The following is a 12,824-nucleotide window of genomic DNA, read 5'->3' on the forward strand; positions in this document are numbered from 1 at the left end:
ATTGTTCGTTTTTGATTACAAAATTGAGATTAGAGGATGTATTAGATTCCCAGAGCTGCCATAGTAAATGACCACAAGTTGGGTACCTTGAAACAGCAGAAATTTGTTCTCTCAGAGCTCTGGCAACCAGAAGTCCAAAATCAAGGCATTGGCAGGGACATGCTTTCTCAGAAGGCTCTAGGGGAGAATGCTTCCTTGGCTCTCTCTGCTTCTGATGGTTTCTGGCACTGCTTGGTGTGGCAACTTGATTCCTATCTCTGCCTCTGTCTTTGCATGACCATCTTTGTGTGTGTGTGTGTGTGTGTGTGTGTGTGTGTGTGTGTCTGAGCCACAATCTCCTCCTCTCTCTTCTGTAAAGACCCTAGTCATTGAGTCATTGAATTTAGGACCCACTCTAAGCCAGTGTAAACTCATCTTAACTAATTACATCTGCAAAAACCCTATTTCCAAATAAAGTTGTATGCTGAGGTTCCAGGAGGACATTTTGGAAGAACACTGCTCAACCCAGAATAAGGGAATTAAGCAATATATCTATCTTTCTGCCAGTGCTATTGTTGAGGTGATTGGTATTTAAAAGTTGTGAAAACATGTGCATTCTTAAGTTTGCCAATACTCAATGGCTTTGTGGAGAAGTCCTTCTGGAACTGAATCTGCTCCACAACAGGTGTCGCTAAAAGGAGACCCACAGGCAGGGACAGGTGTCTCAAGGACCCACCACCTTCAGTGGCAGAAAGATAGCGTACATGTCCTCTAAGATGTTACTTCTGGTTCAGATGTAGGGGCTTGATTCAAAGTTCTATGGAATTCTGAGATGCTTAGAAGGTTTTATTGTGTGTGTGTGTCTTATCCCCCATCTTATTCTGTCCTATAGACTAAGATGACACCAAGTGAGATTCTTTGGATCATTTTATTACTTAACATAATTTTTATACATTTTTGAATACATAGAATGGGTTCCTGTTATTTTAGACTTTTTAATCATATTGTGTCCTTTGCGTCAAATTTCATCCCTAGCTCTGCCCTCTTGCAACTACAGAGTAGATAGAAATTCTTACCCAAATAATTGTTACTAAAGCAATTGAGCCACTGACTGAGTGCTGCTTAGGAGGTATCTGTAGATTTTTAAAGGTTTTCAATGGGAACAAAGTGCTCCCATCCCCTGGAACTTATGCCAAGCACTGAACACGTGATGCCCATCCATAGCCAAGGAACAGAACACACAGCAAAATAAAGAAAGATTGATGCATGGAGGCAATAGTGCAAATCATGAATTTTGAGATCTTTTATGAACGTTGTGAAATTATCTCTGGTATCGCATGTGGTGGATCAGAAGGAGCAGGATATGGGACTGACCCACAGTTTTAAGTATCCGAGTCAATTGTGAGGGGCTCGTGAGTAAGTGGTTCAAGTGGCCTCCGGGGGAAAAGTGATGGGTTGAGTGACTGGAAAGATGTGAAGGCACTTAAAGAGCAGGAAAGAGGGCGAGAGAGTTTCAAATGGAGCGCAGTCCTGGGTGATTGAGTACAAGGCAGGACAACAGGATTGGGATGGTGAAGTGGGGTGCAGTGTGGGTCACTGGAGTTGAGACAATCAGGAAATTCGGAGGCAGTGCATTTGATGACTCAGCCTCCTCGTTGTTGTCTTCACGGAAAAGATAGTATTCACTTCGTTTCCACTCAGCAAGTAGTTACTAGCAGTCTGTGTGGCAGGGACTGTGCTTTGACCTGGTTAAAGAGGGTGAGAGAAGATGGAGTCACAAGGAACAGTATAAATATTTGGGGCTTTTCAATGTCCAGTTTCAGTTTTATGGTCGCTGTTAATTTCCACCTTGGTCTTGGCTATGCTTATTTAGAAGCTCTTTATTTATTCCTTCTCTTTTTTAATGCTAAGTCCTCTCAAGAGTACCCCTAAAGTTCCAGTTTCTTGAACTAAGGGGGGGACTTTTTTCCTCTCCAAAATCCTTCAAGTTGAAGTCTCTCTCTCTTTTTATCTGTGTTTTGGTTCCTGGGCTGTTCCCTTACTATGCACCAGGCTAACATAACCCACAGCTGCCAGACCATCCTTGCCCAGCCTCTGTTATGTATGAAAGTGGGCGTGCAGACCTGTCATCTGCCTAGATCTGTAAATCCTACCTGTGTACATGAACACTGTGATCAATAACACAGTTTGATATGGCATCAGGTGTGTGTATCATTGCCACCCACTTTCATAGGCATTTTTGTTTTGTTTTGTTTTTCTGGGGGGGGGTAATTAGGTTTATTTATTATTATTATTTATTTATTTACTAGAGGAACTGGGGATCGAACCCATGACCTTGTGCATGCTAAGCATGCGATCTACCACTGCACTTCCCCACGACAGGCATTTAAAAAAAATATTTCTTTGTATTTATTTCTTTTGCCACCGGATAGTCTACCTAAAGCAAAATTTAATAAAATGTTCATTGCAGTCTCAGGAATATCAATTTATCTATATCTGTATACTTTATAATGCCATGACCCTCTTTGACAATTCCTATTATTTTAATATTTTTCTGAATAGAGGCAACTTTTGGCATTCTTGTTTTGATTGTGATAATAATGTGACATCTATGAAGTAGTAACCAAGATAGGAAATCCTTTTTAAATGCTGCCTCTTATAGCTCAGATTCATTACAGCCTTACTTGTCTCAGAAATATTTGAATACTAAAATGTATTAACTCCACCATTGTTTCAAAGAAGGCAGCGATGCAAAAGGGAAGGTCTTTCCTGTGGACCGTTACCAAGTGCACAAGAAAGACGAGTGATTAATGCTTGCATTCAGTCAGCAAGCAGTGTGGGTCATGGAGCCCTTGTGCGCCTCTCTCCTTCCTCAGATGGTGCTTGCCAGTCTCTTCCTCAGCCTTACTCGGGGTGAAGAAGAATGTCACAACAGAGGGGAAACCATGCACCCTGTGACTGCTTCAGTGTTTGTGGCACTGGTCGTAGCAGCAGAAGAGAACGTGTGGCTGTCATTTAGGGATAGGTAGCAGGGCGTTGGCATCACTCAGCTCCATGAGCATGCCAGGAAGCTTTGTGGGAAATTCTTCTCTATGTTGGGTACTGGGAGCCAGTGGCCCTGGCCCGCTCTAATCAAGGTGCTCCCATTCCCTGGAACTTGTGCCCTGCTCTAAACTGGTTATTCCCATCCACAGGAACATTCTTAGTGTCTCAGTCAACCTCCTTGATCATCATAAAATTCTGTATCAAGAAATTCACCTATTTTCAGGAGTCTGATAACCCATTTCTTCTCCCGCATCTACGTCCTCTTACTGTAGTAATCTCTTTATAACATTCTCAGGCGCTTCTCTTTCTTACTTTGTCTCTTTCATCTCACAATAGCAAAAACAATTACTTTTCTAAGGGATTCACTTCTTCCAAAGCTTCTTATATTTTCCTATGGTCAGCACCTAGGTTTGAATGTGGAAAGTTTCCATGTCATTTTAGGAGTGGATTTTTGTCCAGAAATCCTCATTTTCTAGGCTGTACTATCAGTCTGTAGTCTGGAGATTGGGTTACAATTTAATTCTCCTTGAAGCCTTCGTTTAAGTTTCGAGGAGCGACCTTGGTATTTGCCTTCCTTAAGAGAGAGCATAGTTACAGGCCACGGGTCTCTCTTCTCCCCAGTGGCCAAGGGCACATGATCTGGGTGGCCAGGAGGGCAGGAGACTCCCCAGGCGTACCACTCCCCGTCTGGCACTGCTCCCTGGATGGCAGTGCTGCACGGAGATTCTTGGTAGTGGCTCCAAAAGTGCCTCCTGGCATTGGCTGCGTGCTGTCATCACCCTCATTGCTGACAGCCATCGGCAACTTGCCTTGTGTGAAAACTTTCATCCTCCCGCACACTGGCAGCAACTTCCAAGGTCATTGGTGCGTCTCCAACATATCTTCCTCCAAGAATGTGTTGCAGTCAGAAGAGTCCTGACCTTGTGAGACAGACCAGCCTAGTTTTAAATCCCCATCTACCACCTCCTAGCCACGGTACTTAGGACTCGCTGTCTAATCCTCTGAGTGTCAGTTGTCTCATCTGTAAAATGGAGACAATAACATTTACCTTATAGAACTGTTGTAAATATTAAATGAAAGATGTCTAATGACTCAAGAGTGGCTGGCAGATAGTAGGTGCTAAGTAAAAGACAGATGTTACTATTATTGTACCTAGAGTGCCTTGTCAGCTTGGCGACTTGGCATTGATTTTAGCACTTCCTTTAGACATAAAAAATTTGTCCTACAGAGAAGGACAAATGTCATGTGATATCACTCAGATGTAGAATCTTAAAAAATGACACGAACTCATCTGCAGAACAGAAGGAGACTCACAGACTTGGAAAACAAACTTCTGGTTACGGGGGGAGTGGAAGGGAGGGAGGGATAAATTGGGAGTTTGGAATTGGCAGATACAAACTCCCATGTACAGAACAGGTGAACAACAAGGTCCTACTGTATAGCACAGGGAACTATATTCAATGGCTTGTAGTAACCTAAAATGCAAAGGATATATATATATGTGTATAACTGAATCGCTGTGCTGTATACTGGAAACTAACACAGCATTGTAAATCAACTATACTTCAAAAATGCTAAAAAAGTAGGGGGATAAAAGCACTTGTTCTTAAAGTTTTTTTTTTTTTAAGACGTTTATGTGAAGCTCCTTTAAGAGAGACACTATCCAGCATCACTCAACTCCGCACCCACCCTCTCTTAACGCCCTCTTGCTGTGCCTGGATGAAGAGCTCTAGTTTCTGTAGCTGCCTGACGCCTCCTGCCCAGGACCTACCTTGAAGAGCTCAGTACAGCCTGTATGTTCTCCCTGAACTTAGAAGGCAATTAGCAAAAATCTCACATGTGCCTGAATGGTTCACTGTGGGCATAGTGTGCCCACCTTGGCGTACTTTGGTGCCCAAATAAGTAAAGTCTCACAATAAAGCTCAAACTAGATGTGGAAACTAAAATTTCGCAGAAATCCTAGACTGCCCTTCTGTGTACTTGTTATGTATTATGCAGCCAAGCTTGAACAATAACTGTCATTTTCAAGCAAAATAGAAAATAGTTTGTGTCTTTAGGGTATACAATCCTTCAGAGGCGAGACAAGTGCAAACAGAGCCATGTGCGATGTCGTCTTCTGTGAATATGATGTTAAAAATGCACACGTGGATTAGGTGTGGCATGACTCACTATGCAACACAAGAGAAAGCTGGATTTAAAAACTCCAACCCCTGGCTGCCCATTCAGACCTCTACCCACTAGCTACCTCTTCCCTCGGTGGCTGCTTAGATTTTCCTATTTTGAAAAAAAAAGAGGCAAACTATATAGAAAATCAAAATGGAAAGACTTAGGAGAAAATAGCTGAAAACACTTTATCTTTTCCATGCCTGTTTAAAGCAAGGTTTTTAAAAATGCATTGTTTGCATCCGAGGGCTAAAGGCCAAAGAGTGGATGACCTCCCTCTAAGACAGCTAAACTCTTGGAAATTTAGGAACACACCAGATCTTCGTTGTCAGAGGAACAGAAGGTTCGAACCTTGTAACCAATGGCAACACCTGTAGCCTATCTGAGCAAATTATAAGGCTTTGGGATGTTAGGATGTGCTTAGCTCATTCTGAGTTCCTGGACCAAAGTGAGCAAGTGTTCGGAAGGGAACTTAGAGAAGGGACAGTGGAAGGAACATAATCACATAATCACCTGGATCACGCTTTCAATATTAGGACCAACTTCACCACTCCTTCTATATTCACTGGTTTCTAGGTTTCCTTCTCATTTGAACAGTGGCACAGGAGCACATCACTACAGTATTTTTCCTCTCCCAAATTCTAATGGTAAAATTTTTATGATAATTTAATTTTAATCACCAAAATAAAAATTTACTTTATTGAGCCCTTCTTTGTGCCTAATACTATGCTCAGCACCATACAGATAGATGATAGGTAGGTAAGTAGATATTGATGAATGATGCATCATCTATCACCTCCAGTAGGGATGGGTAAAGATAACATTTTGAGGTGGAAGAGAGAGAGACTGAATGCATTTAGCCTGTGTGATTTTTTTTTTTCCTACGTGAAAGAAAGAAAGCGAGTAAGCCCCAGGGCAAAGTAAAGCCTGGAAGAGAGCAAGCAAGTTTTGAAACAGTGGCTGTGCAGAACAGGAAGGGAAACAACAGTGAGTTTAAGAAGTAAACAGCAGATTAGTAAAGTCCTGTGATTCTTGGAGGAGTAAATGGTAATCTCATCTTTGCTGTTGCCATTGTCCTCGGCACCATCAGCATCATTGTCATCATCTCCAGAACAAATTATGCTTAAAACGCATAACCTTTACATAATTGAGAAGATTATTCCTTTGAGAAAGTGATAACCACATATGCTAGTTCCATGCTGTAGGGTGATTCTGTTCACCGCATTCCCCCTGTGCCGGTCTAGGTTGAGCCTGTGATCCAGAGAGGCCACGAGAGTCTGGTCCATCACATCCTGCTCTATCAGTGCAGCAGCAACTTCAGTGACAGCGTTATGGACTTCGGCCACGAGTGCTACCACCCTAACATGCCCGACGCCTTCCTCACCTGCGAGACCGTCATTTTTGCCTGGGCCATTGGTGGAGAGGTGGGGCCAGTGACTACAGAGATGTAAAAAAGTCAATTGAGCATTTTCACCCTACGATTCTGATACTTATAAGTAAAGCACTATACATTATTTTTGAGATAAGGATGACTTATTTTTCTTTCCCTAGGAAATAATTCTTTCCTTAAGCCATCTTATTTGATCATCTATAGATTAATGGAGTTGCAGAATGTTGAAATATCATTAAGAATGGTTAGTTTTTGAGTGGAATACAGCTCTCAGGGACTTGCATGGGACACTGTGTCATGGAATTTTGCTTGTTTAGGGTTTTTCCTATCCACCTCATGTTGGATTATCCCTCGGCACTCCGTTAGATCCTCATTATGTGCTTCTGGAAGTCCATTATGACAATCCGACATATAAGGAAGGTGAGTGTGTTCTCCATATATTCTGCCTGTGATTTCTTAAAAGTTTTGTAATTCTTTCCTTGATTTTAAAAGAGTTAGACTTAAAATAAAATAGCATACAATGTTAGAGTTTACCTATACATTTGTCATCCAAATTAGGCTTCTTTTTAGAGTAAAGAGGGCACTGTTAATAATTACACTGGGACAGCAGTCACTAACAAATGCTAAGCCAGGCAGATGGGCACATGTGGCCACTAATTTTCAAAAGTCATTTGCATACTGCTTACTAGGAGGTAGAATAATAGACTTTTCCCTTTATGATGTAAATTAATTCCTAATACACTGTGCTTATGAAACATCTTTCTAAATTCATATATGAAAAACTACCATTCATCACACAGAAAATATTAAGCCTTTGTCATGTGATAGGTAAACCATAAATATATTCAAAAACACTTATGCAATGACACTGGTAATATGATATTGAATTGAAGAGGGCTATTTACATTTGGTTTCTGAATTTACTTAGGTAATATTCCAAAGCCAAAAAATTCAAAGATTCAATATGAAATTATCAACAGAAGCAACTCAAGTTATTATTTTACACAAATTTGTGTAATTATTCAACAAATACTGATCACCAATGATGTGCTGGATCTGTGCTTAGCAATATAATGTGAGTGAAAAGTAGATACTGTCCCCACCCTCGTGGACACTGTAGTATAGTGGGAAAGAGAAACAATAAAATAATCACAACAATACAGAATTACAACATATATGCTAATTGATCCAAAGGGCCAATTCAGTGGTCACATATGGGTAAGTCACCACTGCAGAAAGAAGCCAATTAATTCAAAGTGGATAGTCTGGATTTATGAAGTGTTTCAGGCCCATATCCTCCTTCCTTATGATAACTGTGTCACAACAAGAAATGTGTCTTATTCATCGTTCATTCTCACAGTGCCTACTGTAATGCTGTTCACATAATAGATTCTTAGTAATTGTCTGTTGATTAAATGACTGTTGAGTTATTAAAAGAATGGTGATAAACTATAAAGAAAGTTAATCATTAGTACTTTTCTCCATCAGCAGATGGTTTCTAGACCAAGGGGTTTTCACCTTTACATAAATGTTACTAGACTTTGTCACAAAACAATATAAAATGAACTTTTGTTGAAGTCCTCTGTATTCCAGTGAATGACTTTAGAATTTCCCTTCCGTTAGGTAATTATGGAATGTGTCGGCTAGGCCACACAAGCGTTTCTCCCGTGGTGTGCCGTGCTAGTCAGAAAGGGCTGCAGACCGTACGTGCCTCACCTTTCAATTCCTCGTTGTGAAGCTGAGCATTGCCTTCCGTTAACCTTTGCTTGTATTCCTTTCTCTTGTGAGATTTTTGAGGAAAATTAATGAATCCATTTCAACTGAATATGGAAAAAACGTTTTCTTTTTTAGGAACTCAGACTCATTTTTAATTGTTCTTGTTTAAATGGTCTTGTTCCAGGCTTAATAGATAATTCTGGACTGAGGTTATTTCACACGACAGATATAAGGAAATACGATGCCGGGGTGATTGAGGCTGGCCTCTGGGTGAGCCTCTTCCATACCATCCCTCCAGGCCTGCCTGAGTTCCGGTCTGAGGGTCACTGCACGCTGGAATGCCTGGAAGAGGTATGCTGCTTTGAAGTTTCCAGATTAATCTATGTTCTCAGAAAACGATGTTTGAAAAATTCCATGTTTGTTTACCATTAATTTTTGTTGTCATGGTGTAAAACAATTATTTACAATTTTAGCCAGACCTTTATTGCTTTCTTAAATCTTGAAGGTCACAGGAGTGGAATCTGAAAACAAGAAAAACTTTCAGGGTGTTTTCTTTCCCACATTCTGTCTCCTTTGTTTGTTTCATATTGGACACTTCATCTTATGTTTTGCAGCTTCCACCTTTGTTTGTATAGTCCCTTTTCCTCTCTCAACTTTATCTTTTATTCATATTTGTTTTTTCCATGATTCCTTTTCATTTTTTCTCCTTTCCTCTGCTTTTATAGATTATTTCCCTTCTTTAACCAACAAGCAAGAATATCTAATATAAAAATACATATTGAATAAGAGAAAACCATATGTAAGTGTTTAATAATGGCTGCTTCCATTTATAGTTCCTTTTTCTTGAATGAAAGTATTTCAACATGGATCATATTCTTCATGAATTAATAGAATATTGGGTTGTATATAGTATGGAAGACTGGTAGAGTAGAAAGATTATACTCTTCTGAGTTATTTAGACCATGAGTTAAATTGCCATGATATCATTTACTAGACGTGGAATCATGAGCAATTCATTAATTTGACTTTCCCATTTCAGTTTTCGTATCTTGAAAAGTAGGAATGAATTGTCCTTGTAAGAGTTTCAGTTTGCAAGCTATGAACATACTGGAATCTTCTTGCCTGGAGTTTTGACTGCGTCCTTTCCTCCTAAAAGAAGGGAAAAGAAAGATAATATTTAAGAGTGGTCCAGTTGGTCCTCAGCAAGCATGAATTCCCTCTGTTTCTCCTGGCAAATATTGCTTCACAAAGATAACACTGCTAGGAATAAGTCAGGAAAAATCCAAATTCAAAATGTCTGGCGGCTCATGCATTCACTTAAATTACATTGGCTTTTCTTCTCAGTTGCTCCTCCAAGTCTGTTGTAAGGTGAACTGTCTGAACATGCACTTGTGTGGACTGATCAGGTCTTCCCGTGTGTCCCCCGTAGGCTCTGGAAGCCGAAAAGCCAAGTGGCATCCACGTGTTTGCTGTCCTGCTCCACGCTCACCTGGCGGGCAGGGGCATCAGGCTGCGTCATTTTCGCAAAGGGGAGGAAATGAGACTACTCGCCTATGATGACAATTTTGACTTCAATTTCCAGGAGTTTCAGTATCTAAAGGAAGAGCAAACAATCTTACCAGTATGAATGTTTTGTTCTTTTTCACTGACGGTTATCAAAGTCGTGAGACATCTATCTGCTGAGAATGAGCCAGGTTTCTCCTGGTGAAATGAATCACTTCTTGTATCCTTATCCTCAGAGCCACCCACCATGGCTGTTGCACAACCCAGATGGAATGTGTTTGATCTGTTTTCCAAAATTGAAACTCTTTTTTTTTTCTTTTTTTACTATTCCCAGGGGCAACGCAAGTTGTTGACTTAAAAAGAAAATGAAAACTTGGGTTTTGAGCACTCAACATCATTTTTTTTTCCACTTAATTCCCCAGTTAACAATGCTTTGGGTTGCAGTTCTGGTAAGATCAGAAGTTTGCTTGCACCATAGGATAGTTTTTGGAGGTTTCATTTCAGTAAAAATAAATATAAGGTAATTCTTTCATTTGATGATGGTATTTGGACACAGTTAATTATACTATCGTGTGTGATCTAGCTTGCAGCAATACTTAGGGTTATGGTAGAAGGACACAGAAGAGAATCTTATGCCTTATAATAATGATGGATTGAAATTTTTTTGATGCTTCATCTTGTCCAATTTTTTATTCCATGATCATCAGGCTCAATAATTATATGAATTCCTACTCTTATTCTCTTCTTAAAAATCAGATACTTCAATATTTATGAAATGAGAATAACAGCAATATCTTCTCTTCATGCAGAAATTCCCTCATACATCCTGAGAATAGAAAGATGAAGTTTGAGAAACAGTGATCTCAAGATTCTTAAGGACGACACTGTATTTTATGGTGTTGTCTTTGGGCTCTCCAACCAGTTATACTGGGTTATCTCCAGAGCCCCTCAACTGGTGTGCCGTGAGCAGGGTATAAATATATTGAAGTATTGATCCCTGAGCTCTCTGAATAGCCAAGCAGGGAGGACAGATCTGGTGACCATTACCCAGTGCTCATTCTGGTCCATGAGTTGCTGTCTATTTACCTGACTGGAGAGCCATAAAAAATTATTTCCTTTAGGTGCTGATGTGTTAAGAGGTTGGAAAGTACAGAGGAAAAAATTACTAGTAATTTGCTTCACAATTCTGTTTTAAAGAAATAAAGACCTGACTAAAGACCTTTGAAGAAATAACGTAAATGAGAAAATAATCACAGTAACTAGTCTCTGTGGCTAACATTTATGAAGTGTTTAATCTGCACTAAGAACTAATTGTGTGTAATGTCATTTCATCTCCTCACAACAGCTGTGCAAGATAAGTGCTATTTTTATCATTATTTTTTAGATGAATACATTGTGCCCAGATGATTCATTTCCTTACCTAAGGTCATGCAGCTAGAACATGGTAGAGTCTGGCTGGATCAAAGAGAGCCTTATTTTTGTGTTTACTTGCTTATTGTACTAGCAATCCTGGAATGTAATAGATGAAAGGTCTTCTTGTAAATCAAATCACTTAATGCGTCCATTCATGTAGCAAATTAAATTGTTGGCCTACAAATGTATTAGATAAATAAAACAGCATGAAACTCCAATCTGAAAGCTTATACTTTTATGTTTCAGGGAGATAATCTAATTACTGAGTGTCGCTACAACACAAAAGATAGAGCCCGGATGACTTGGGTAAGAAGAATTTTATTATTATTAAAATTTATTTGTGGAGAGGGAGGAGTCAACTTTGATTTTAGAAGAAAAAGGTAAAAAACATTCCCATTTGGAAGCATAATTCCTGAATGTCTTGAACATGAAACATCATAAAAGCGAAATCAGAGCTGTTTTAGCATTTTATCAGATTAACTAATGATGCTGTGGTAATATTTGCAGTGTGATTTATTGACTCTTTCATGAAAAGCTATCCTTAGTCTTTTAGTTTTTCCTCACCAAATACTAATAAAAGACTGGTGGTCACTAATGACCATGCACATGAGTCTGGACTTAGATGAATCAAGACTTCAAAAGGAAGAATGAATTCCATGACCTTAGGGCTTCTGATCCAAAGAGAAATCTGGTCCCAACAGATTTACTGGGGAGTTCTGCCAAACATTCAAGAAATAAATCACTCGTGCCTTCCTCAGTCTCTTCCAGGGAACGCAGAAAAAGGGAAACACCTCCTACCTACTCATTTTATGAAGTTATCATAATCTTAATACTCAAACTTGATAGGGACAGGATGAGAAAGGTCCACAACCTGCAGCAGATGGAAGTAACTTTAACGAAGTATTGACAAACCAAGTCCAGCATTACATAAAAATGTAATGTTTGGACCAATTTGGGCTTAGCTAAGGAGTGTAAAAATGGTTTACATTAGAAAATGTTTTAATACTATTATACATTAAGAAATTGAAAGAAAAAGATGTACGGTTACCTCAATAGGGGCAGGAAAAGCATTTATAAAATTTGCCAGTCATGAGAGGGGGTAAAGGACATTTAGCAAACCAGGAATTTGAGAGAATTGTCTTAACCAGATAAAGATTAGCTGTGAAAAATCTATAACCAATATCAAACTAAGTGAAGTACTAGAAGTGTTTCTTTAAAATTAGGAAGGAGGCAAGGATATTTTATATCACTATTTCTGTTCAATACTGTAATAGGAAAGAAAAAATAAGATATAAAGATCAGAAAGTGAGAAGCTCAGAAGTAAAACATATTATTCACAGATATCATAGTTTTCCACATCAAAAGCCTTCCCCAAATTGATAATATCTAAAAGTAATTGTATTTTTAGTATACAATAAACTACCTGAAGAAAATGCAATTTAAGACTATAAATTCTATAGAAATAAAACCTAGCATTAGATGTGTTGTATCTCTATGGAGAAAATTATTAATCTTTATTGCAAGACATTAAAGAACACCTAAACAAATTAAGAGATATTGTGTTTATGGATAGAAAAGCTCAGTAAAAGAAAGATAATTCTTCTTTCTAAATTGA

General features: G+C 39.2%; 1 protein-coding gene across 2 annotated transcripts in view; it reads left to right on the forward strand.

Annotated features, from left to right (window-relative positions):
* MOXD1 (monooxygenase DBH like 1) overlaps positions 1 to 12,824 on the forward strand; it is an 84,378-nt gene that overhangs the window by 56,673 nt on the left and 14,881 nt on the right. Inside the window, exons 5-9 of one of the 2 annotated variants that reach the window (XM_074368348.1) lie at positions 6,432 to 6,611; positions 6,895 to 6,997; positions 8,478 to 8,644; positions 9,723 to 9,914; positions 11,456 to 11,515. In XM_074368348.1, the coding sequence (XP_074224449.1) occupies positions 6,432 to 6,611; positions 6,895 to 6,997; positions 8,478 to 8,644; positions 9,723 to 9,914; positions 11,456 to 11,515 (702 nt within the window). The remainder of the gene's footprint in view (positions 1 to 6,431; positions 6,612 to 6,894; positions 6,998 to 8,477; positions 8,645 to 9,722; positions 9,915 to 11,455; positions 11,516 to 12,824) is intronic. The other variant, XM_074368349.1, reaches the window with a different exon arrangement.

The sequence above is a fragment of the Camelus bactrianus genome, chromosome 8, assembly GCF_048773025.1.
Source record: "Camelus bactrianus isolate YW-2024 breed Bactrian camel chromosome 8, ASM4877302v1, whole genome shotgun sequence".
NCBI classification, from domain to species: Eukaryota; Metazoa; Chordata; class Mammalia; order Artiodactyla; family Camelidae; genus Camelus; species Camelus bactrianus.